Source organism: Bombina bombina, chromosome 3 (genome assembly GCF_027579735.1).
Source record: "Bombina bombina isolate aBomBom1 chromosome 3, aBomBom1.pri, whole genome shotgun sequence".
Classification (NCBI taxonomy): domain Eukaryota; kingdom Metazoa; phylum Chordata; class Amphibia; order Anura; family Bombinatoridae; genus Bombina; species Bombina bombina.
In genome coordinates this window covers 547,267,583-547,293,484 of record NC_069501.1, presented here as the reverse complement: position 1 = coordinate 547,293,484, position 25,902 = coordinate 547,267,583, and the positions used below count along the sequence as shown (strand labels likewise).

General features: G+C 41.6%; 1 protein-coding gene across 1 annotated transcript in view; it reads right to left on the bottom strand.

Annotated features, from left to right (window-relative positions):
- LOC128653640 (proto-oncogene tyrosine-protein kinase Yrk-like) overlaps positions 1–25,902 on the bottom strand; it is a 316,484-nt gene that overhangs the window by 139,866 nt on the left and 150,716 nt on the right. The window contains 2 exon segments of the mRNA XM_053707049.1: positions 23,871–24,063; positions 24,168–24,209. Coding sequence (XP_053563024.1) covers positions 23,871–24,060 — 190 coding nt within the window. The 5' untranslated portion in view covers positions 24,061–24,063; positions 24,168–24,209.

Sequence of the window (25,902 nt, the reverse complement as noted above, 5' to 3'; positions counted from 1 at the left end):
CTTTCCGGATATGTCCACAACCTCATTCCAATTACTAGTGGGATATTCAACTCCTGGCAAGCAGGAGGAGGCAAAGAGCACCCCAGCAAAGCTGTTAAGTGTAACTGCCTTACCCATAATCACCAGTCATTCAGCCGAAGGAAATGGAAAAGGAAGAAACACAAGGGTGAAGAGGTGCCTGAGGTTTACAGAAAAAGCTGCCAAATTATAATGAGAAAAGAGGGCGGGGTCGTGGACTCTCCATGTCCGGAAAGAAATAAATTTATCAGGTAAGTATAAATTTTGCTTTATTTCTTATGACATGGAGAGTTCACGACGTCATTCCAATTACTAGTGGGAACCAATACCCAAGCTAGAGGACACAGAATGAACAGGAAGGGGGGAAAAATGCAGGAGGACCTAAACAGAAGGCACCACCACTTGAAGAACCTTTCTCCCAAAAGAAGCCGTGGCCGAGGCAAAAGTATCAAATTTGTAGAATTTTTTTTTAAAAAGTATGCAGAGAGGACCATGTTGTCACCTTGCAAATCTGTTCCACAGAAGCTTAATTTTTGAAAGCCCAAGAAGAGGACACAGCCCTAGTGGAATGAGCCGTAGTTCTCTCAGGAGGCTGCTGTCCAGCAGTCTCATAAGCCAAACGAATCAAACTTCTCAACCAGAGAGACAGAGAAGTAGAAGTGGCCTTCAGACCCTTACGCTTTCCAGAGAAAACAACAAACAGGGCAGAATATTGCCGAAAATCTTTAGTTAGCTTGTAAGTAAAATTTAAGAGCCTGCACAACATCCAAGTTATACAAAAGATGTTCTTTTTGAGAAGAAGGATTAGAACAAAAAGGAACAACAATTTCCTGATTAATGTTTCGAACCGATACCACCTTAGGGAGAAAAAAATATTTAGTACACAGGACCACCTTATCAGCATGAAAAATAAGGTAGGGGGAATCACATTGCAGAGCTGAAAGTTCAGATACTCTGCCAGCAGAAGAAATGGCAACAATAAACAAAACCTTCCAGGATAATAGTTTAATATCAACAACATGCATTGGCTCAAACGGAGCCTGCTGAAAAACTTTAAGAAATAAATTAAGGCTCCACAGGGGAGCAACAGGTTTAAACACAGGCCTGATTCTAACCAGGGCCTGTACAAAGGCTTGAACATCTGGTAGGTCTGCCAGACGTTTGTGCAAAAGGATAGATAAAAGAGAAATCTGACCCTTTAGAGTACTGATCGATCAACTCTTATCCAGGCCATCCTGAAGAAAAGACAAAATCTGGGGAATCCTTAACCAGCTCCAGGAGAATCCCTTAGATTCACACCAATAAAGATCTTTAAGCCATATCTTATGGTAAATCTTGCGAGTAACCGGTTTTCAGGCAAATCACGTTTCGACAGAAGTATGCATTCAATCTCCAATCCTCTGAGATAACCTCCAAGGAGATAGAGATGGCATCCATACTAGATCTGTGAACCAGATCCTGCGAGGCCATGCAGTAGCTATTGTATAAAAGTTGCTCTCTCCTGTTTAATTTCAAGCAATGACTCGTGGAAGGAGAGCAAACGAAGGAAGCACATAAGTCAGAGAAAACCTCCAAGGAACCGCTAGAGCATCTATCAGAATGGCTTGAGGATCTCTTCACCTTGAACCGTACTTTGGAACCTTGGTGTTGTGGTGGGATGCCATCAGATCAAACTCTGGAACCCCCCCACCTTAGGGATATCTGAGAGAATGCTTCCAGATGGAGAGCCCACTCCCCGGGATAAAAGGTCTGTCTGCTCAGAAAATCTGCTTCCCAGTTATCCACTCCTGGAATGTGGATTGCAGATAGGAGACAATTGTGGGCTTTCGCCCACTACAGAATGTGAGTCACTTCCTTCATGCCTAGGGAACTCTGAGTCCTTCCCTGGTAGTTGATGTAAGTCACTGAGGTGATGTTGTCCGATTGGAATATGATAAATCGGACCAACGACAGTTGAGGCCACGCTGATAGGGCATTGAAGATAGCTCTCAACTCAAAGATGTTTATGGGAAGAGCGGACTCTTCCAGAGACCACAGGCCCTGAGCCTTTAGAGGGCCCCAAACAGCTCCCCAGCCTGACAGGCTGGTGTCTGTAGTCACAAATTCCCAGGAAGGTCTCAGAAAGCAAGTCCCCCGAGACAGATGTTCCTGTGACACCCACCACGAGAGAGTCTCTTGTAAGATGTTCCAGATTTATCCTCTGAGATAAGTCTAAATGTTCCATTGACGGAGCATACAAAGCTGCAGCGGTTGTAGATGAAACCGAGCAAAAGGAATGATGTCCATGGATGCCACCATCAGACCAATCACCTCCATGCATTGGACCACAGATGGACGAAAGGCAGACTGGAGAGAAAGGCAAGAAGCAAGAATCTTGTCTTTTCTGACCTCCATCAGAAAAATCTTCATGGACAGGGAATATATTATAGTCCCTAGGAAACACACTTTGGTAGATGGGACAAGAGAACTTTTCTCCAAATTCACCTTCCACTCATGGTAACGTAGAAAAGACAACAGCATCTCTGTATGAGATTGGGCTAGTTGAAAAGATGACGCCTGAACCATGATGTCATCTAGATAAGGCGCTACAGCAATTCCCTGGGATCTGATCCCAACCAATAGTGCCCTCAGAACCTTTGTGAATATTCTGGGAGCCGTGGCCAGACCAAATGGAAGTACAACAAATTGGAAGTGCTTATTCAGAAATGCAAACCTCAGATACTGATGGTGTTCCCTGTGAATGGGAACACAAAGGTATGCATCCTTCAGGTCTATGGTTATCATAAACTGACCTTCCTGAACCAAAGGAAGAATGGAATGAATAGTTTCCATCTTGAAGGACGGAACCCTGAGGAATTTGTTGAGACACTTGAGGTCTAGAATGGGCCGAAAAGTTCCCTCCTTTTTGGGAACCACAAAGAGATTTTAATAGAATCCTAGACCCTGTTCTGCTAGAGGGACAGGAAAAATAACTAATTTACATAATTTAAGAAGGCCTCCTTCTTTATTTGGTTTGAGGATAGTCTTGATAGGAGAAATCTGCCCCTTGGAGGGCAAGAATCCCATTCTGTAACCCTGGGATACTATGTCCAGCCTAGACAAAAAAAGAGAAACCCTGCCCCCCACTTGATCCACACTCGAATCGGGGGTGGACCCTTCATGCTGATTTAGCAGAAGGCTTCTTGTTTTGTTTCCCTTGTTCCAGGGCTGGTTGGATTTCCAAGAAGATTTTGGTTTATCTGGTTTAGAAAAGGAAGTGGAGGACTTTTGGACATCGGCTGACCAAGATTTTAACCAAAAAGCCCTGCGGGCTAGTACTGTGAAGCTAGACATCTTAGCTCCCAGACAAATTATCTGCATATTGACATTACAGATAAAGGTATTGGCCAATTTGAGAGCTTTGATCCTATCTTGGATCATCTCTACTGTAGTTTCCTGTGTAATAAGATCAGACAATGCATTGCACCAATAAGATTGTCAGGGTTTTTCCCTGTTGTGTTTGCCATGCGCTGCTGGCAGCAATTTTACTCACCTCTCTTCCTGACTTGGTGCATTGTGGGAGATGCTGCTCACTCCCTGCACTTCCTTTTATGGCCAGACTGTTGTGCATCATCCATGTGAGACAGGATGCAGTCTCAGAATTGTGATGTCATCATTTATTAATTAAAGGGCCTTTGTTCAGTATGCTTTGCCTTTGCGTTGTCTGAGACCTGTTTGTGAGAGTTCCTGTGTATTACCTGGCTGCCTGACGTCCTTCCTGGTTCCTGATCCCTGGCTTGTTCCTGACTCTGCTGTTCTCCTTGTTCCTGATTCCGGCTCGTCTGACTATTCGCTTTGGCTCCTGACTTGGCTCGTCTGACTACCAGCTCTGGTTTTGACTCCTGGCTTGTTATTTGACTTGTGGACATTTTATAATTTTTTGCAATTAATAAAGGTGTGATTATTTTTGCACTTCTCGTCTTAGTCTGATTCCTGGCACCCTGACATTACGCAAAGGCCATGAATCCTGATGCTGCTAATTATCCACCTTTACCTGCCATCATTTCCAGGATGGATGTACAGGATCACCGCTTGGATCAATTTGCACTAGCCCTGCAAACCCTGCTGACTCGCACTGCACATTTGGACCAAAGTGTTATGGCTGCTCCTGTTTCCGCTGCTGCACCTTTGGCTACCAGGAGCATGTCTGATTCTGCACCTCTACCTCAGCGATATGGAGGCGATCCTATTCAGTGCAGAGGGTTTTTGAACCAGGTGGGCATTTACTTTGAGATGTTACCTCAGGCGTTTCCCTCTGACAGAGCTAAGGTGGAATTTCTCATCTCGTTACTCTCTGACACAGCTCTTGCCTGTGCTAATCCCTTGTGGGAGACTAATAAACCTGTGATTTCAAATTACCCTGAATTTGTGGCCTCCTTTCGAAGGGTATTTGATGTTCCGGCTCGCTCCTCCTCTGCTGCTAAATGAATCATGTCCATTCAGCAAGGTACAAGATCTGTTGCTCAGTATGCTATTGAGTTCCGTACGCTTGCCGCAGAGCTAGGTTGGAACAATGAAGCCCTTATTGCCGCCTTCTTTCATGGGCTCTCTGATGCGATTAAAGATGAAGTAGCTGCCAGAGATTTACCAAAGGATCTCGAGGCATTGGTGTCTTTTTTTTTATCTTAATTGACATCAGACTCAGAGAGAGGCCCTCTTTCAAGGAGCGCTTGCGGAAGCCTCCTGTTCCGTTGTCTCCTACGTGTTTGTTCCCACCCATGCCTCCCTCTCCTCCCATGCCTCCTGGTCTTGAGTCACCAGGTACTGCTGAGCCGATGCAGTTGGGATTCACGCGTCTCCAAGGGCCACCTTTTGAAGTCTTGTCCTACACGGCCGGGAAACGCTCACACCTAAGGTCCTGTCGGGGGTAGATCTTGGGGTAGATCCTTGTCCCCGGAACCACTTAAGGAGAAACCTTTGGTCACGTTTGTCCTTTCCTGGGTGGACTCCTCCATAGTCACTCAGGCTCTTGTTGACTCCGGTGCTGCTGGCTATTTCATTAATAGTGCTTTTGTATCAAAGCACTCCATTCCTGTTTTGCCTCAGTCCGTTCCGCTTGCTATTGAGGCCATTGATGGCAGGCCCCTTCAGCCCGCACTCGTTACTCATGAAACTGCTCCATTGTCCATGGCTGTTGGGGCTCTCCATTTTGAAACCTTCCAGTTCCAGGAGATAAACTCTTCGCATTTTCTGGTTGTTCCGGGTTATCCCTGGCTCCAAAAGCACAATCCCAGTCTCGACTGGCGCAGGTCCGAAATTTTGTTGTGGTCCCCGCAATGTATTTCTACTTGTCTTCGGAAACCAGTTAAAGTCTTGTGCACTTCTTCGGTATCTCAATTGCCAGAGGAGTACCGAGAGTTCCGAGACGTGTTTGACAAGGTGCGTGCCGGTACGTTGCCTCCTCACCGGTCTTACGATTGTGCCATAGACCTGCAACCCGGAGCCATTCCTCCTTGGGGCCGGGTGTACCCTCTGTCTGTTGCAGAGAATTGTGCTATGGAGGAGTATGTTGCTGATGCTCTGTCGCAGGGGATCATCTGCAAATCCTGCTCTCCTGCAGGGGCTGGCTTCTTCTTTGTGAAGAAAAAGGGTGGCGAATTAAGACCATGCATCGATTATAGGGGTCTTAATCGCCTTACCATTAAGAATGCTTACCCTATTCCGCTCATTACGGAACTCTTTGACCGCCTCAAGGGAGCTACGGTCTTTACTAAACTTGATTTGAGTAGAGCGTACAATCTCGTTAGGATTAAGGAGGGTCACGAATGGAAAACAGCATTTAACACCAGGAGTGGGCATTATGAGTATCTTGTAATGCCCTTTGGCCTATGTAATGCTCCTGCTGTTTTTTCAGGAATTTATTAATGATGTCCTACGAGATATGTTGCAACAGTGTGTTGTGGTGTACTTAGACGACATCCTCATACACTCACCCACACTTGAGGCTCATCGTTCTGATGTTACACGGGTTCTTCAGAGACTATGTGAGAACGACCTGTTTTGTAAACTTGAGAAATGTGAGTTCCATCAGACTCAAGTATCCTTCCTAGGCTATGTTATCTCCGTTGCAGGGTTCTCCATGGATCCTGACCAGTTGTTCTTCGGTCTATTCAACGTTTTTTGGGGTTCGCCACTTACTATAGAAAGTTTATTAAAAACCTTTTCTTCCTTGGTCAAACCTATCACAGACATGACCCGTAAAGAGAATAATCCACTCCATTGGTCACCTACTGCCATTGAGGCCTTTGATAGTCTTAAGACTGCCTTTGCTGCTGCTCCAGTTCTGGCTCATCCTAACCCTGTCCTGCCTTTCGTTCTTGAGGTCGATGCGTCTGAGACTGGAGTAGGTGCCCTCTTGTCTCAACGTCCTACGCCTGACGGTTCCTTGCATCCGTGTGGTTTCTTCTCTAAGAAATTGTCTCTAGCAGAGTGCAATTATGAAATTGGCGACAGGGAATTACTGGCCATAATTTTGGCACTTAAGGAATGGAGGCATCTTCTCGAGGGTACTAGCGTGCCAGTGCTCATTCTTACTGACCATAAGAATTTAACTTATCTATCTGAAGCAAAACGTTTGTCGCCCCGACAGGCCAGATGGGCGCTATTTTTGTCTCGATTTAATTATGTGGTCTCCTACCTGCCTGGTAGTAAGAATGTTAAGGCTGATGCCCTCTCTTGACAATTTTCGCCTCTGTCCAAGGAGGAGTCTGTACACCTACTCCTGTTATACCTCCTGACCATATTTTGGCTACCATACATACTTATTTGACTTCTCCCTTGGGGGAGGAGATCCTGGCTGCACAAACCAATGCACCACCTGAGAAACCTAGTGGTAAGTGTTTGTTTCTGAGAATCTTTGAACTAAACTTTTGCACACTTACCACTATCCTAAAGCCGCAGGTCACCCAGGCAAGAACCAAATGATTTGGTCTGTCACTCGACAATTCTGATGGCCAGGTCTTCGTTCTGATGTTGCTGCGTATGTTGCCTCCTGTTCAGTTTGTGCACAGAATAATACTCCTCGACATCTTCCTGTGGGTCTTCTTCAACCTATTGCTAATGGTGAGCGTCCTTGGACACATCTTTCCATGGACTTCATTGTCGAGCTCCCTGTTTCCAATGGCAATACTGTTATCCTTTTGGTGGTTGACCGTTTTTCTAAAATGTCACATTGCATTCCCTTGATAAAGCTGCCTACCGCTCAGGAGCTTGCTTCAATTTTTACCCGGGAGGTCTTCCGTTTACATGGGTTACCCAAGGAGATAGTGTCGGACCGGGGTAGCCAGTTTGTCTCCAAATTTTGGTGTTCCTTTTGTGCTCAAAAGGGGATCCAGCTTTCCTTCTCCTCAGCATATCACCCTCAATCCAATGGGGCTGCGGAACGGTCTAATCAAGCTCTGGAACAGTCCCTCTGTTGCTATGTCTCAGATCACCAGAATAATGGCTCTAAACTGTTACCTTGGGCAGAGTTTGCTCGTAATAGTGCTATTAATGCATCCTCCAAGTTAAACCCGTTCATGGCGAATTATGGGTTTCAACCATCCTTGTTGCCCGATTCATTCATGTCTCAGGGTATTCCGGCTTCGGAGGAGCATCTCCGGCAACTCCGTTCCACGTGGGTGCAGATTCAGGATTGCCTTCATCGTTCTATGCAGGGCCAAAAGTTCCAGGCTGATCGTAGGCGTCTGCCTGCACCTTCCTACCAGGTTGGTGAGAGAGTTTGGCTGTCCTCCCGCAACTTGAACCTTCGTGTGCCTTCCAATAAATTGGCTCCCCGTTATGTTGGTCCTTTTTGAATACTCTGACGGGTTAATCCTGTGGCCTACGCTCTTGACCTTCCTCCTGCTATGCGCATCTCCAATGTTTTTCATGTCTCCCTCTTGAAACCATTGGTTTGTAATTGGTTTACCACTGTGTTGCCTCGTCCCCGTCCTATCTTTGTTGACAACCATGAGGACTATGAGGTCAGCAGCATTATTGACTCTCGTATGTCCAGGGGCCGTGTACAGTATTTGGTTCACTTGAGGGGCTACGGTCCGGAGGAGCGTTCTTGGGTTCCCTCCTCTGATGTTCATGCTCCCGCCCTCCTCCGTGCCTTCCATGCCCGTTTCCCCAATAAGCCTTTTGTCCTCCCGCGAGGGAGGGGTCATTGAAGGGAGGGTACTGTCAGGGTTTTTCCCTGTTGTGTTTGCCATGTGCTGCTGGCAGCCATTTTACTCACCTCTCTTCCTGACTTGGTGTATTGTGGGGGATGCTGCTCACTTCCTGCACTTCCTTTTATGGCCAGACTGTTGTGCATCATCCATGTGAGACAGGATGCAGTCTCAGAATTGTGATGTCATCATTTATTATTTAAAGGGCCTCTGTTCAGTATGCTTTGCCTTTGCGTTGTCTGAGACCTGTTTGTGAGAGTTCCTGTGTATTACCTGGCTGCCTGACGTCCTTCCTGGTTCCTGATCCCTGGCTTGTTCCTGACTCTGCTGTTCTCCTTGCTCCTGATTCCGGCTCGTTCGACTATTCGCTTTGGCTCCTGACTCGGCTCGTCTGACTACCAACTCTGGTTTTGACTCCTGGCTTGTTATTTGACTTTTGGACATTTTATAATTTTTTGCTATTAATAATGGTGTGATTATTTTTGCACTTCTCGTCTCAGTCTGATTCCTGGCACCCTGACAAAGGTGCAGCTAGCTTCTTCTACTTTGGGTCCTTAAAAGAGCAACTATCCTCTTTAGGATGGTAGTTCTCTTGGCAAGAGTAGAAATAGCTCCTTCTACTTTAGGAACAGTGCGCCATGAGTCACAAATAAAGTCAGCAACAGGAAACATCATTGTTAAAAACAGGGGAAGGGGAAAAGGGAACCCCTGGCTTATCCCATTCCTGAGCAATAATTTCAGATATCTTCATAGGGACAGGAAAAACCTCCTCAGAAGATGGAGATTCATAGACTCTATCCAATTTAGAAGACATCGTGGGGTTGACAGCAACTGAAGGTTCAGAGACGGCGAAAGTAGCTAGGACCTCCTTCAATAGCAACCAGAGGTGTTCAAGCTTAAATCTAAAATCAACCTCTTAAGATTCTGAAGATTTCTCTGCTAATGTGTCAGAGTCTGAGATCTCACCTTCAGAAGCTACTGAAGTATTCTCCTCATCAGAAATCTGAGCAAGAGTTGCTAATGCAGTCCTAGAATCAGAAACCTTAGTATCAGGCATATGTTTAGATTTTCTCTTACGCCTACCCAATGCAGGGAAAGCTGACAAACCTGCGCTGCAAATCCCCAAGTAAATAAACACCCCCAGGTGGCTGAGAGGACACAGATGGCATAGTATGAGAAACAACTAAGACTTGGGATGTCTGAGGAGAAAGCTGAGGCATGTCACGCACCACAGAATCCTGAGAGACACTTGGCTCAGAAGGGACAATTTGTTCTTTACACTATAAAGTTTTTGCTAAACAGGATGAACAAAACTGCATAGGAAGGGCAATCTAGTTGTCTAAGCAAAGTAAACATCTATCCATAGAGATAGATTGATCCTGATCTGTATTCATAGGGGCCTATTTATCAAAGGTCTTGTGGACCTGATCCGACACTGCGGATCAGGTCCGCAAGACCTCGCTGAATGCGGAGAGCAATATGCTCTCCATATTCAGCATTGCACCATCAGCTCACAAGAGTTGCTGGTGCAACGCCACCCCCTGCAGACTCACGGCCAATGGGCTGCCAGCAGGGAGGTGTCAATCAACCCAATGTACTTGATCGGGTTGAATTCCGGCGATTCCTGTCTGCCTCAGAGCAGGCGGACAGGGTTATGGAGCTGCAATCTTTAGACCACTGCTCCATAACTTGATAAATGGGCCCCATAGTCTAGATAAAGGTCTCACAAGTAACGTGCAAATATAGGAAATTCTTAATGCAAATAAAAACTTAATGCTTCAGAAGATTAAATTTAAAATCATCAGGTAAAAAAGAAAATAAATAGAAATATTGCAATCAATATTAGATAAACTTTAATAAAAACTGCCTCAGATGCCTGAGGCTCCTACCGGCCAGAAAGAATGTCCCACTAGTAATTCGTCTCAGAAAACTCCTGATCGCTGAAAGACAGAAGCCGATTTCTCAAAAAAAACAAGCAGGGTCACAGACGGCTGCACAATCTGTATAAACGCTCCGCTCCATAAAGGCGGAAGTGTGGTCTACACGTGATCTGGACAAAAATTCAACTGTAACACAGAAATGTACTCCGCTCTAAAAAGAGCGCGAAAACAACTGCAGTTTGAAAAACAACTTATATTTATAAGACCGATAAACTGTATAAAAAGAAAAAGTGAGCGGCAATCTCCTTTACTGTTTCACAGAAGTATTCCAGTAGCCCAGTACAGCAAATAAACATGAAAGCCTCTACCCTAGAAGCGCAATAAAAATTAAGGTGTCCAATAAAGAATCCTTTATTATTTATTATTAACCTTTAAAACTCCCTTGCCAAGAGTAAATGCCCATAAGAACTAACTCATACTATAAACTTAAGTGCCATGTCCTAAATATGACTCCTTAACTAATAAGGAGTATTAATCCCAAAGGAAGGATCTGAAAGATTATTAACTTCCTAAGTGCTGGTATCTTTCTGTACCTAGAAGGCAAAAGCACTTACCTTAGATCCAATTGCATGATGAATGCTGATCCTTAGGCCTGGCAGGCGTTTTACTCGCTGTCATAGACCTGTAGGAAAAGAAAGAACAGAGTAACTAACTCTGGCTTTCTGCAAAAGGGTAGCAAGGTGTTAAAAGTAAAGCAAAGAAGGAAAAGAAAGAACAGAGTAACTAGTAGCAAGGTGTTAAACGTAAAGCAAAGAAGGAAAAGAAAGAACAGAGTAACTAACTCTGGCTTTCTGCAAACGGGGAGCAAGGTGTTAAAAGTAAAGCAAAGAACTCCTCGCTGCCTTTTAACTGCTAAAAGCCACCACTACTCTTACTCAATAGATTGACATGGACACAACTAGACCCCAATCCTTGCTTGCAGTGAAAAGTACCCATAAAAGGATTAACATCTTCAGACACCAACTTCGCACAACCTCCATTGACAGAGGCAAAGAGAATGACTGGGGGTTATGGGTAAGGCAGTTATACTTAACAGCTTTGCTGGGGTGCTCTTTGCATCCTCCTGCTGGCCAGGAGTTGAATTTTCCCACTAGTAATTGGAATGACCTTGTGGACTCTCCATGTCATAGGAAAGAAATGAGAATAATCTGATAATACGGTTTGATAGCTTGAAAAGAATGTATACTTTAGAACAAGAACAGTTTTCTCATATTTACAAGTACAACATTATTGTTTGGAACTTATAAGACTTTATGGGAAATCTTGGGAATGGCCCCCCTTAGCACAAATCATTGGGGTAGATTTAAAAAGCAGCGGAGCTGCTTTCTACACCCAAAGTTTCTGGCTCGCGGGAAAAACTTAAGTTAAAGGGACAGTCAAGATAGGGCATGGAATTTTAAACAACTTCCCAATTTACTTTTATCACCAATTTTGCTTTGTTCTCTTGGTATTCTTAGTTGAAAGCTAAACCTAGGAGGTTCATATGCTAATTTCTTCACACAGGGGGATGTCAATCAACCAGATCGTACTCGATCTGGTTGTATTGCGGCGATGTCTGTCCGCCTGCTCAGAGCTCCATACGGAGCTTGATAGATAGACCCCATAGTGTCTAAATAACTGCTTGTTCTCAATTCGCTGAACGTAATGGATTAATTTTGTGCATGCATATTTTTTACCAAGACGCTAGTTGCCTTGCATAATGACAAATGTAAACAAGCTTGTAGACACATATTTTGATTGGACGCGTCTGAGCAATAGATGTCTTCTAGCGAGGGGGGCCGGCGGGGGAAAGCGATGAATATAAAAGTAATTGATTAATTTACATAACATTTTACATACACTTTATTAAGAGAAAAAACATATGCAAATGTATTGTGCTACAAACTATTTATTACTGACAGATGACAGAACTGAGTTTACCATCCCTTTAAGTCATTCAGAAATGGAAAATTATCTATAGCCTTATTATATGAGCTAATAACTATTGTGAACTATAAAGAATATTTAGATAATAGCCTTTTAAAATGGAAGAAGCTACAGCTGGATAATATTAACGAACAAATAGCTATAGAGAGTTTAAAAAGAGGTGTGGTAACTTCTCTCTCAGCATATATAAGAGAACAACATATTAAAATAATTTCAATGGCGTACTTAACACCTGAGAAGATTTCAAAATGGGAGAGCAATTCTGATGAAAATTTAAATTATTGTGCGAAGTGCAGAATGTTTAGTGCAAATATAATCCATTGTTTATGGGAGTGTCCAACAAAACACAGAAATTCTGGAGAATGATGAATCATTGGATTCATATCATTTGTAATATTGAGATTTATATTTTACCCGTACATAAAATCTTATTCTCTGATAAAAATTATATTAAATTTAAAAAGTGTATTAATATTAGTATCCTGATTGTTAGAAAACTGGTTTTCAGACAGTGGAAAATCAAAATTAGCACCTTCATTTAAAACCTTTAAACAAGCACTTCATATGACATATGGTTTAACTTAGAATATAATTTAGAATTTTTTTTTGAAAATGGAAACGTAAGATTTCGAAATTAGATCTCCAAGATCAAAAACAACTAGTTCAGAAGTTTGAACAAACTCAATATAGTATTACTTGTAAACTAAATGGAGAGTGGTGCTTTCCAACAGACTAAAAAGGCTTTATTTATTAAGTAGGTGGCAGATTGAAAATCATCCTGATCCGGATGATTGACAGCCCCTGCTAGCGGCCACCAGTGAGCGGGGGGGGGGGTGGAATTACACAAGCATTTCACCAGAAATGCTTGTGCAATGTTAAATGCAGATAGCTCATAGTGATGTCGAGCGGACATGATTATGTCCGCTGGACATTTAATAAATCTACCCCAAAGACTTGTGTTCTACGTTTTTTTTCTTTCTAATAATTTACTAGTTGAACGTCTTGACTATTCCTCAAAACAAAGAGGGATTTAGTTACATGATATATCTGTAATATAAGCAGGAATCTGTGTAAGATTTAAAAAGTTCCAACAATGTGGATATATAAATTATTTAGAATAATTATATTGATATCTGGAAGTTATCTAGATTGTTATTTATACACGGCTACCATTATAACTTTGAATATTCCAAATTCTGTATTGCCTTGTATAACTCTTTCCTTTCTTTTCTCTTGCCCTGTGTGGCACAATCACATGTATAATGTATGCTTGTACCCATTGTTGGTTATAAATAAATAATATTAAAAAAAGAAGACATTTTTTGAGTGTGGAATGGAAAAAACGTCATACACTACCATGTACTGCTCCTGTTCAGCCCACTTGCCAATGCTGTGAGGCTCATTTCACAAAAAGAAATATAAGGAACTCTTCACGTTTTGACATCTTGTTTATAATTTTAACTTTGTTTTCATAAATTACAGTGCACCTTAAATAGAAGTTTTACCATTTCCATTGAATATGTAAATGTGCATTTTGTAGCAGGTTTTTAATACATTTTTGGATGTGTATTATTTATACAACTTTTTATGTACAATATGATTCAGATTTTTGCAATGTAAATTCAATGCCATTTTGAAAACATAATTTATGCTAACCTGATAAATTTATTTCTCTTGTAGTGTATCCAGTCCACGGATCATCCATTACTTATGGGATATATTCTCCTTCCCAACAGGAAGCTGCAAGAGTCCACCCACAGCAAAGCTGCTATATAGCTCCTCCCCTAACTGCCATTACCAGTCATTCGACCGAAAACATGCAGAGAAAGGAAAACCATAGGGTGCAGTGGTGACTGTAGTTTAATGGAAAAATTACCTGCCTTAAAGTGACAGGGCGGGCCGTGGACTGGATACACTACAAGAGAAATAAATTTATCAGGTAAGCATAAATTATGTTTTCTCTTGTTAAGTGTATCCAGTCCACGGATCATCCATTACTTATGGGATACCAATACCAAAGCTAAAGTACACGGATGATGGGAGGGACAAGGCAGGTACTTAAACGGAAGTTACCACTGCCTGTAAAAAACCCTTTCTCCCAAAAATAGCCTCCGAAGAAGCAAGGTATCAAATTTGTTAAATTTGAAAAAGTATGAAACGCAGACCAAGACTCCGTCTTGTAATCTGTTCAACAGAAGCCACATTTAAAAAAGGCCTAAGTGAAAACCACAGCTCTAGTAGAATGAGCTGTAATCCCTTCAGGAGGCTGCTGTCCAGCAGTCTCATAAGCTAAATGAATTATGCTTTTTAACCAAAAAGACAGAGAGGTTGCTGAAGTCCTTTGACCTCTCCTCTGTCCAGAATAGACAACAAACAAGGTGAATGTTTGATGAAAATCTGTAGTAGCTTGTAAGTAAAACTTTAAAACACGAACCACGTCCAAATTGTGTAATAGACGTTCCTTCTTTGAAGAAGGATTAGGATACAAGAATGGAACAACAATCTCTTGAGTGATATTCTTGTTAGATACCACCTTAGGTAAAAACCCAGGTTGGTACACAGGACTACCTTATCCGTACGGAGAACCAGATAAGGAGAATCACATTGCAACGCAGATAACTCGGAGACTCTATGAGCCGAGGAAATAGCTACCAAAAAGGAACTTTCCAAGATAGAAGTTTGATATCTATGGAATGAAAAGGTTCAAATGGAACTCCTTGAAGAACCTTAAGAACCAGCTTTAAGCTCCATGGCGGAGCAACATTTTTAACCACTGGCTTGGTTCTAACCAAAGCCTGATCAAATGCCTGAACGTCTAGAATACCTGCCAGACGCTTGTGCAAAAGAATAGACAGAGTAGAAATCTGTCCTTTTAAAGAACTAGCTGACAACCCTTTTCTCAAAATCATCTTGGAGAAAAGATAATATCCTGGGAATCCAGACTTTACTCCATGAGTAACCCTTGGATTCATAACAATAAGATATTTACACCATATCTTATGTTAAATTTTCCTAGAGACAGGCTTTTATGCCTGTATTAAGGTATCAATTACTGACTCGGAGAAGCCATGCTTTGATAACATCAAGCGTTCTGTCTCCAGGCAGTCCATCTCAGATTAGTTATATTTAGATGGTTGAAAAGACCCTGAGGTAGAGGGTCCTGTCTCAGAAGCAGAGACCGTGGTGGAAAGGATGACATGTCCACCAGATCTGCATACCAGGTCCTGCGTGGCCACGCAGGTGCTGTCAAAAGCACCAAAGCACTCTCCTGCTTGATCTTGTGCAAACCCCTCCGGAGGGAATTCCCACTCCCCCGGATGAAAAGTCTGACGACTTAGAAAATCTGCCTCCCAGTTCTCAACACCTGGGATAGGGATAGCTTTTAGACAAGAGTGAGTCTCTGTCCAGTGAATTATTTTAAGACTTCTAACATTGCTAGGGAACTTCTGTTCCCCCTTGATGGTTGATGTAAGCCACAGTCGTGATATTGTCCGACTGAAATATGATGTACCTCAGAGTTGCTAACTGAGGCCAAGTCTGAAAAGCATGGAATATCGCTCCCAGTTCCAGAATATTCATTAGAAGGAGGGTCTCCTCCTGAGTCCACTATCCCTGAGCCTTCAGGGAGTTCCAGACTGTAACCCAACCTAAAAGGCTGGCATCTGTTGTAACAATTGTCCCATCTGACCTGCGGAAGGTCATACCCTTGGACAGATGGACCCGAGATAGTCACCAGAGAAGAGAATCTCTGGTTTCTTGGTCCGGATTTAACAGGAGAACAAATCTGTGTAATCCCCGTTCCTCTGGCTGAGCATGCATAGTTGCAGTGGTCTGAAATGTAGGCGTGCAAACGGTACTATGTCCCTTGCCGCTACCATTAAGCCGATTACATTCATGTACTGAGCCACCAAAGGGCGCGGATGGAATGAAGAACACGGCAGAAATTTAGAAACTTTGACAACCTGGACTCCGTCAGGTAAATTTTAATTTCTACAAAATCTATCAGAATCCCTAGGAGGGAAACCCTTGATATTGGGGATAGAGAACTCTTTCCTTGTTCACTTTCCACCCATGCGATCTCAGAAATGCCAGTACTACGTCCGTATGAGACTTGGCAACTTGGATGTTTGACGCCTGTATCAGGATGTCGTCTAAATAAGGGGCCACTTCTATGCCCCGCGGCCTAAGGACCGCCAAAGTGACCCCAGAACCTCCATAAAGATTCTAGGGGCTGTAGTTAACCCAAAGGAAAGAGCTACAAACTGGTAATGCCTGTCTAGAAAGGCAAACCTGAAAAACCGATGGTGATCTTTATGCATCGTAATGTGAGGAAAAGCATCCTTCAAATCCATTGTAGTCCTCTATTGACTCTCCTGGATCATAGTTAAGATGGTACGAATAGTTTCCATCTTAAATGATAGAATTCTAAAGAATTTGTTTAAGATCTTTTAGATCCAAAATAGGTCTGAAGGTTTCCTTTCCTTGGGAACCACAAACCGATTTGAGGAAAACTGTGTCCCTGTTCCTCTATTGGAACTGAATGGGTCACGTACACAATGCAAGAATGTCTCTTTCTTTATCTGGTTTGCAGATAAATGTGAAAGGCAAAAACTCCCCTTTTTTGGGGGGGAAATTTTTGAAATCCAGAAGATATCTCTGGGGTATAATTTCCAATGCCCAGGAATCCTGGGCATCTCTTGCCCACGCCTGGGCGAAGAATGAAGTCTGCCCCCTATAGGATCCGTTACCAGATAGGGGTCCGTTCCTCATGCTGTTTTAGAGGCAGCAGCAGGCTCCTTGACCTGCTTATCTTTGTTCCAGGTCCGGTTGTCTCCAGACCGCCTTGGACTGAGCAAAAGTTCCCTCTTATTTTGCCTTAGAGGAAGTTGATGCCACACCTGCCTTGAATTTTCGAAAGGCACGAAAATTAGGCCTTTTTTGTCCCTTGATTTGGACCTGTCCTGAGGAAGGGCATGATCTTTTCCTCCAGTGATATAAGTAATAATCTCCTTCAAACTAGGCCTGAATAGGGTCTGCCCCTTGAAGGGAAGTTAAGTAGCTTATTTATTAAAGTCACGACAGCTGACCATGATATAAGCCATAGCGCTCTGCGCGCCAGTATAGTAAAAAACAGAATTCTTAGCCGTTAGTCTAGTCAAAGGAACAAAGGCATCAGAAAACAAAGGAATTGGCTAGCTTAAGTGCTCTAAGCTTGTCAAATATATTCATCCAATGGAGCCTGTAAAGCCTCATCAAGAGACTCAAACCAGAATGCCGCAGCAGCAGTGACAGGAGCAATGCGTGCAAGGGGCTGCAGGATAAAACCTTGTTGAATAAACATTTTTTATCCATTGGATCTAAAAAAGCACAACAGTCCTCGCCAGAGGTAGTGGTACGCTTAGCTAGAGTAGAAACTCTTCTCTCCACCTTAGGAACTGTCTGCCATAAGTCCCGTGTGGTGGCAACTATTAGAAAACATTCTTCTAAAAAATAGGAGGGGAAGAGAACGGCACACCTGGTCTATCCCATTCCTTATGAAAAATTTTAGTAAACCTCTTTAGGTATTGGAAAAACATAAGTACACACCGGCACTGCATATTATTTATCCAGTCTACACAATTTCTCTGGCACTGCGATTGTACACATTCATTCAGAGCAGCTAAAGCCTCCCTGAGCAACAAGTGGAGGTTCTCAAGCATAAATTTTAAATGTAGAAATATCAGAATCAGGTTAAATCATCTTCCCTGAGTCACAAATATCACCCACAGACTAAGCATATTGTGAGGTAGTATCAGACATGGTTCTTAAAGCGTCTGTATGCTCTGTATCTACCCCCAGAGCTGTTTTGCTTTCCTTTAATTTCAGGTAGTCTGACTAATACTGCTGCCAGTGTATTATACACAACCTTTGCCATGTCTTGTAAAATAAACGCTATGGGCGCCATTGATATACTTGGCGCCATTTGAGCGTGAGTCCCTGGAGCGGGAGTCAAAGGGTCTGACACGTGGGGAGAGTTAGTCGGCATAACTTCCCCCTCGACAGAATCCTCTGGTAAAATAAACGCTATGGGTGCCCTTGATGTACTTGACGCCATTTGAGCGTGAGTCCCTAAAGCGGGAGTCAAAGGGTCTGACACGTGGGGAGAGTTAGTCGGCATAACTTCCCCCTCGACAGAATCCTCTGGTGATAATGTTTTTAAATACAAAAAATGATCTTTATTGTTTAACATGAAATCAGTACATCTGGTACACATTCTAAAATGGGGTTCCACCATGGCTTTAAACATAATAAACACAGAGCCTCCTCTATGTTAGACATGTTAGAACTAATAAAGAGACTAGTAAGCTTGGAAAACACTTTAAATCAAGTTAACAAGCAAATATAACAAACGTTACTGTGCCTTTAAGAGAAACAAATTTTGTCAAAATTTTAAAAACAGTGAAAAAAAGGCAGTAAATCAAACGAAATTTTTACAGTACATGTAATAAGTTAACAGAGCATTGCACCCACTTGCAAATGGATGATTAACCCCTTAATGCAAAAAACAGATTTAAAAAAAAAAAAAAAACGACATTTTTTTAAACAGACACAACAAAACTGCCACAGCTGAGCTGTGGATTACCTTCCCTATAACTGTTTCTATGCAAAATTTAAGCCAGCCATGTGGAAAAATTAGGCCCCAATAAGTTTTATCACCAAAACATATGTTAAAAAACGATTAAACATGCCAGCAAACGTTTTAAAACACATTCTTATAAGAGTATGTATGTCTATTAATAAGCCTGATCCAGTCGCTATCACTGCATTTAAGGCTTTACTTACATTACTTCGGTATCAGCAGTATTTTCTTAGTCAATTCCATTCCTTAGAAAAATATATTACTGCACATACCTTAGCATATATCTCTATCAATCAGCCTGGTACCAGTCGCTTTCACTGCATTTAAAGGCTGTACTTACATTACTTCGGTATCAGCAGTATTTTCTTAGTCAATTCCATTCCTTAGAAAAATATTTTACTGCACATACCTTATTTGCAGGAAAACCTGCACGCCATTCCCCCTCTGAAGTACCTTACTCCTCAGAATGTGTGAGAACAGCAACTGGATCTTAGTTACGTCTGCTAAGATCATAGAAAAAACGCAGGCAGATTCTTCTTCCAAATACTGCCTGAGATAAACAGCACACTCCGGTGCCATTTAAAAATAACAAACTTTTGATTGAAGAAATAAACTAAGTATAAAAAACCACAGACTCTCACGACCTCCTATCTATGTTGAGACTTGCAAGAGAATGACTGGGAATGGCAGTTAGGGGAGGAGCTATATAGCAGCTTTGCTGTGGGTGGACTCTTGCAGCTTCCTGTTGGGAAGGAGAATATATCCCATAAGTAATGGATGATCCGTGGACTGGATACACTTAACAAGAGAAATGCTTATTTTATTGAGCACTGTCATGTAAGTATCTCCCAATCCTATACAAAAATGTATATAATGCCCCTTAGCAAGATACACAGATCACAATGTAAAAACTGTGCCTTTAGATCATCTCTTCATAGATCATTTTAGAGCATATTGCTTAAGTGGAGAGCTTTAGATCATATTGCTTGAGTAGAGAGCTTTAGATCATATTGCTTGAGTGGAGACCTTTAGATCATATTGCTTGAGTGGAGAGCTTTAGATCATATTGCTTGAGTGGAGCGCTTTAGATCATATTGCTTGAGTGGGAGCTTTAGATCATATTGCTTGAGTGGAAAGCTTTAGATCATATTGCTTGAGTGGAGAGCTTTAGATCATATTGCTTGAGTGGAGCGCTTTAGATCATATTGCTTGAGTGGAGCGCTTTAGATCATATTGCTTGAGTGGAGCGCTTTAGATCATATTGCTTGAGTGGGAGCTTTAGATCATATTGCTTGAGTGGAGAGCTTTAGATCATATTGCTTGAGTGGGAGCTTTAGATCATATTACTTGAGTGGAGAGCTTTAGATCATATTGTTTGAATGGGAGCTTTAGATCATAATACTTGAGTTGAGAGCTTTAGATCATATTGCTTGAGTGGAGAGTAGTGATGTCGCGAACCTAAAAATTTGGGTTTGCGAACTCCCGCAAAAGTTTGCGAACCGGCGAACCGGGCGAACCCCCATTGACTTCAATGGGCAGGCGAATTTTAAAACCCACAGGGACTCTTTCTGGCCACAATAGTGATGGGAAAGTTGTTTCAAGGGTACTAACACCTGGACTGTGGCATGCTGGAGGGGGATCCATGGCAAAACTCCCACGGAAAATTACATAGTTGATGCAGAGTCTGGTTTTAATCCGTAAAGGGCATAAATCACCTAACATTCCTAAATTGTTTGGAATAACGTGCTTTAAAACATCAGGTATGATGTGGAGAGCTTAAGTTTAGATCATATTGCTTGAGTGGAGAGCTTTCGATCATATTGCTTGAGTGGAGCGCTTTAGATCATATTGCTTGAGTGGGAGCTTTAGATCATATTGCTTGAGTGGAGAGCTTTAGATCATATTGCTTGAGTGGAGAGCTTTAGATCATATTACTTGAGTGGAGAGTTTTAGATCATATTGCTTGAGTGGAGAGCTTTAGATCATATTGCTTGAGTGGAGAGCTTTAGATCATATTGCTTGAGTGGAGCGCTTTAGATCATATTGCTTGAGTGAAAAGCTTTAGATCATATTGCTTGAGTGGAGAGCTTTAGATCATATTGCTTGAGTGAAAAAGCTTTAGATCATATTGCTTGAGTGGAGCGCTTTAGATCATATTGCTTGAGTGGAGACCTTTAGATCATATTGCTTGAGTGGTGAGCTTTAGATCATATTGCTTGAGTGGAGAGCTTTAGATCATATTGCTTGAGTGGAGAGCTTTAGATCATATTGCTTGAGTGGAGAGCTTTAGATCATATTGCTTGAGTGGGAGCTTTGATCATATTACTTGAGTGGAGAGCTTTAGATCATATTGTTTGAATGGGAGCTTTAGATAATCGGGCCTTGAGTCAGAAACATCTCTCTTTTCTGTCAGTTACTTACTGAATTTACATCTCTTCTTCAGGGCCGGATTTCCCATTAGGCACAGTAGGCATGTGCCTACAGGCGCCTTGCAGTGAGGGGCGCCTGCCTGTCAGTAATAAAAAAGGTGCTTACAGAGTCGAGTGTTTCATTGGGAATATGTTACAGTACAGCAGTTGAGGGAGCCATGAAGGAGAGAGGGGCAAGGATTAAAACTAAACCCCTCCCATTTTCGCCAGGCATGTTTAGTTTCACTTTTATTTTATGTACTTCTGTTGTCTCACACAGCCAAGCTCCATGCTGATGTGTAGCAGACATTTTTTGTTGAAGGAATGAAAGCTTCAGAACAACAGGTTAGGACTGTACAAGGCTTCTAATGCTGCCTAGAATGACAACATAACAAGCAGAGCACTTTAACCCCTTGGCTACCAGAGAGGGTTGCAGTGTATTCACTTGTTATGTGCTGTAGTGCATTTTGATAGCCAGGGGGTTAAATTCTGCTTCAGGATGTATGGTTTTGTTCTATAAAGGCCTTGGAGGTGAGGAGGTTATGTGGGACTAGCTGCTCTGCTCTTTATTACAAGCTGCCAATTGTGATTTACAGCCTTTAGGGCACTTTGACAACAAAGTTTGTAGACTGTAAGGCTGTAAAATGTGTATGTGTGTAAACCACTCACATGGCATATTTGTTTGTATGTATGTATATGTATGTATGTATGTATATATATATATATACTGTACTTACACACACACACATCACATTAAAAATTGTTAATCTGTTCTTTTATCAAGTAAGTGTGGTATGTTTGTGTTTTGTGGTAAATTGAATTTCTAATTTCTAATTTTAAACACATTTGTTGACCCCTGGATTACATATAATCTACATTCCATTTTTTCCTTTGAGAGCAACATCATATTATATTTATATTTCAGAACAAAATAAATTTTACATCTGTGTGTATTTGTACCAAAAATATCAGAGTTCACAAGATTTTTTTCATGTAGTGGAAAAAATACCTACATTTTATAATTTTCTTCCACTGGCTGCAAAGGTTGTTGATGAGATTGCATGCTGCTAGTTTTAATATTGCTATTGTTTACACAAAACTGTGTTTAACTCAAACAAATTGTTAAGCACAAAGTCAAAGTCATCTCCAGAAAAGCAATACACTATATAAAATGCCCTAGAAAACTGTCACATTTTATGTCCCTTTAAATAGGGTTTTCTTTAGAATATTTTGCATTAAAAGTTTAACATGATTTGTTTATGTTATACATAATAGAAATTGTATGGCCATTTGAGTCAAGTGAATATTGATTTTTGGTGTAGCTTCCATTACAACAAATATTGCAATTGGTATTTGTGTATCTCCATAAAAGGGAAAATGTAATTTTACATCTAATATTTATTTTTAGTTGTCCTAAATAATAATAAAAAAAAAACCTAATTTTTTTCCACTTTTTTTTGGGGGGGGGGGCGCTTCAGGTTTTTGTGCCTACAGGCACCTGAGATGTAAATCCGGCCCTGCTCTTCTTATATAAAAAAGATCTTTCTTCACTCTAAATCAAGTATTCCTTGGAATCTATGGGTCAGAATCTCTAAAATTCTAAAACTTAATTTATATTACATGTAAATGCTTTATTATGAAATGTTAATATTGCCTACATGACATAAGATAGATATTGTTATTTACCCTTGGTTCCATCCCATCTCCAAACTGTCCCATTTTAAAGATACAAATATTTCAGAATCCAAACTATTCTGAAATCCACACCTTTTCCATTCCCAATCAGTTTCGAAAAAGGGTTTTCTACCTATATTACTATTGTTATTAAAGGGACACCGAACCCAATTTTTTTACTTTCATGATTCAGATAGAGCATGTATTTTTAAGCAACTTTCTAATTTACTCCTATTAGAAATTTTTCTTCGTTCTCTTGCTTTCTTTATTTGAAAAATAAGGCATCTTAGCTAAGGAGCCAGCCAATTTTTGGTTCAGTACCATGGACAGCACTTATTTATTGGTGCTGTCCAATCAACAAGGACAACCCAGGTTGTGGACAAAAAAATGGGCCGGCTTCTAAACTTACATTCTTGCTTTTCAAATAAAGAAAGCAAGATAAAGAAGAAAAATTGATAATAGTAATAAATTAGAAAGTTGCTTAAAATTGCATGCTCTATCTGAATCATGAAAGAAAAAAATTTGGGTTCAGTGTCCCTTTAAGTTTTTTTAGTTTGCACTAAGAAGAATTTGAGCAGTTAACATAATGGAATATATTGCACTATTTTATATTATACTTTACATAAAGGATGTAGATACTTTTTTATAAATATGGTTCTACTGTGGAACTACATCCCACATAATCACTAGATCCGGATATGATATAATAGGTAAGCAATGGATAGAGAGCATCATGGCTGTTAAGTAGAGACTGGAAGTGACATATCTACACCCTGCATAGACTGGAAGTGACATATCAGCACAATTGCCAAAACAGGAAGTGGTCCTTGATTGGATTATTCATGGTTAATAAGTCCGACCACCTAAAGCAGTTATTACTTTTGAGAAAGGTTAATTTAGGAGCTGAAAATGGATGGACTTTAATTGCTCTAGTTCTTTAGAAGTACATTTACATCCGGTAAGTCTATAAATATTAGCATCAATGAGTTTTATTATACTACAGTGTGCACTTTGCCTCTCTAGATCCATTAACGTTTTTTTCTTCCTTCCTATAGAGCTTCTCCCTTTTCCATGATACCTGTAACCCCCGTACCTCTTTGGGCTGTGCCAAACATAGATCCTCCCACTACATGTGACACTGTGCCAACTGCTGGGTTGTAGGCCTGAATCCTTGAGTTGCATTGCACTGTGGGGTCTGGGCCATAGCGTTGGGGCTGGGGAATTTCCAGAGAAGTATTCTCCGCCTTCCCACTTTCCCCCTCCTTACAAGGAATGCAGCCCATTTCCTGCAGGGAAGTTATATCTCATTACTCACATCTATAAAAGTAGAAAGGCAGTATGCCATAAATCAAAATACACTGCAGTAATACAGAAATGTTATTGTACTTACTGAAATGTGTTAGCGCTCAGATGAGAGACATCATCAAGCAGCCTGAAAGAGGGAAAGACAGGTGTATGAGATACAATTATAGAGAGTGTGGGGAATGTTACACCATGAGATTATCCTTTTACTATCACCTCTTCCTTTTTGTTTCTGTTCACTCATTTCTCTACAAGGCTGATTCTTCTCTTCAGCTCTGTCATTGTCCCCTTGCTTTCTTGTCTATCAGTTTCCCTCAGCTTCTCCTTCAGATTCCCATGTGCTCTTCCTCTTCATCACTGCCTCTTCTCCTTGTCACTGACCCTCTCCTCCTCCTTTTCATATCTACCTCCACTGCTCCTCTTCCTCGCTGACTCTTTTTTATACTCTTCCCCACAGCCCCTCTACTCCTCTTCTTCATTATCACTACCCTCCTCATTCCACTCTACCACTGCCCCCTCTTTCTATCACTGAGTCTATGGGCCAGATTTAACAAGCAGGGGATGCTGCTGAATCCGTCCAAAGTTTCTGGCTCACCGGAAACTAAAGTTAAGAAGCAGCGGTCGTAAAACAGCTGCTCCTTAACTTGTCTGCCCCCTTTTAGGTGGACTGCAATCATCCCGATCGGGTGCGATCGGGATGATTGACACCCCCTGCTAGTGGCCGCGAATGTGCAGGGGGCGGCATTGCACAAGCATTTCACAAGAAATGCTTGTGCAATGTTAAATGCCGACAGCAAATCATGTCTGCCCAACATATGATAAATTGGCCCCTTTACCTTCTTCGTTACATTCTATTGCATCTTCTCTTTCAATATACCTTCTCCTCTCCCATCCATGTCGCCTAATTTATTGTCTTTTTCTATCATTTTTACTTTTTGTTCCACTTTACCATTCCCATTTATAGTTGCTTTCCCCTAACTTGATCTCTTATGCCCACACTCACTACTAGTTTCGCAAACATCTTTTATCTATCAGTGACAGTGTAATAAGTGCATTGCATACTTTAAAAAAAACTTGTCTGATTTCAATTGGTGAGATAAAACAGTTCTGCAGGAGTAACATTCTTAGAAAATACTATAAAGTCTGTGAGAAAACTTAACTCACGCCCAAAGAACACCCCTGTTCAGCCTACACAGCAAGGCAAAACGTATTTTAACATTGCATTTTACACTAAATGTGACTTTTACTGTGTACACAAAATATGTTTTTTCCTGTGTACTTTAAATAAAAATGATATTGCATAATTTAAATTCACAGTTTGCTTGCACTTTTACCTTACAAATTGTAATGCGCACTATTAACACACGGCTACATTACGAGTTTTGAGTTATGAGCGGCTCGGTGCTAACTTGCAAGTTATTTCCACCGCTCACCTCCCTGCTTTGAGCTGGTTTTACGTGCTCGTGCACGATTTCCCCATAGACATCATTGGTGAGAGCCTGCTAAAAAAAAGCCTAACACCTGCAATAAAGGAGCGTAAAGCTCCATAACGCAGCCCTATTAATTCCTATGGGGAAAGAAAACTTATGTTTACACCTAACACCCTAACATAAACCCAGAGTCTAAACACTCCTAATCTGCCACCCCCGACACCTACATTACACTTATTAACCCCTAATCTGCCGCCCCAATGTCGTCGCTACCTACCTACACTTATTAACCCCTAATCTGCCGCCCCCAACGTCGCTGCCACTATACTAAAGTTATTAACCCCTAAACCTAACCCTAAATCTAACCCTAACCCTAACACCCACTAACTTTAA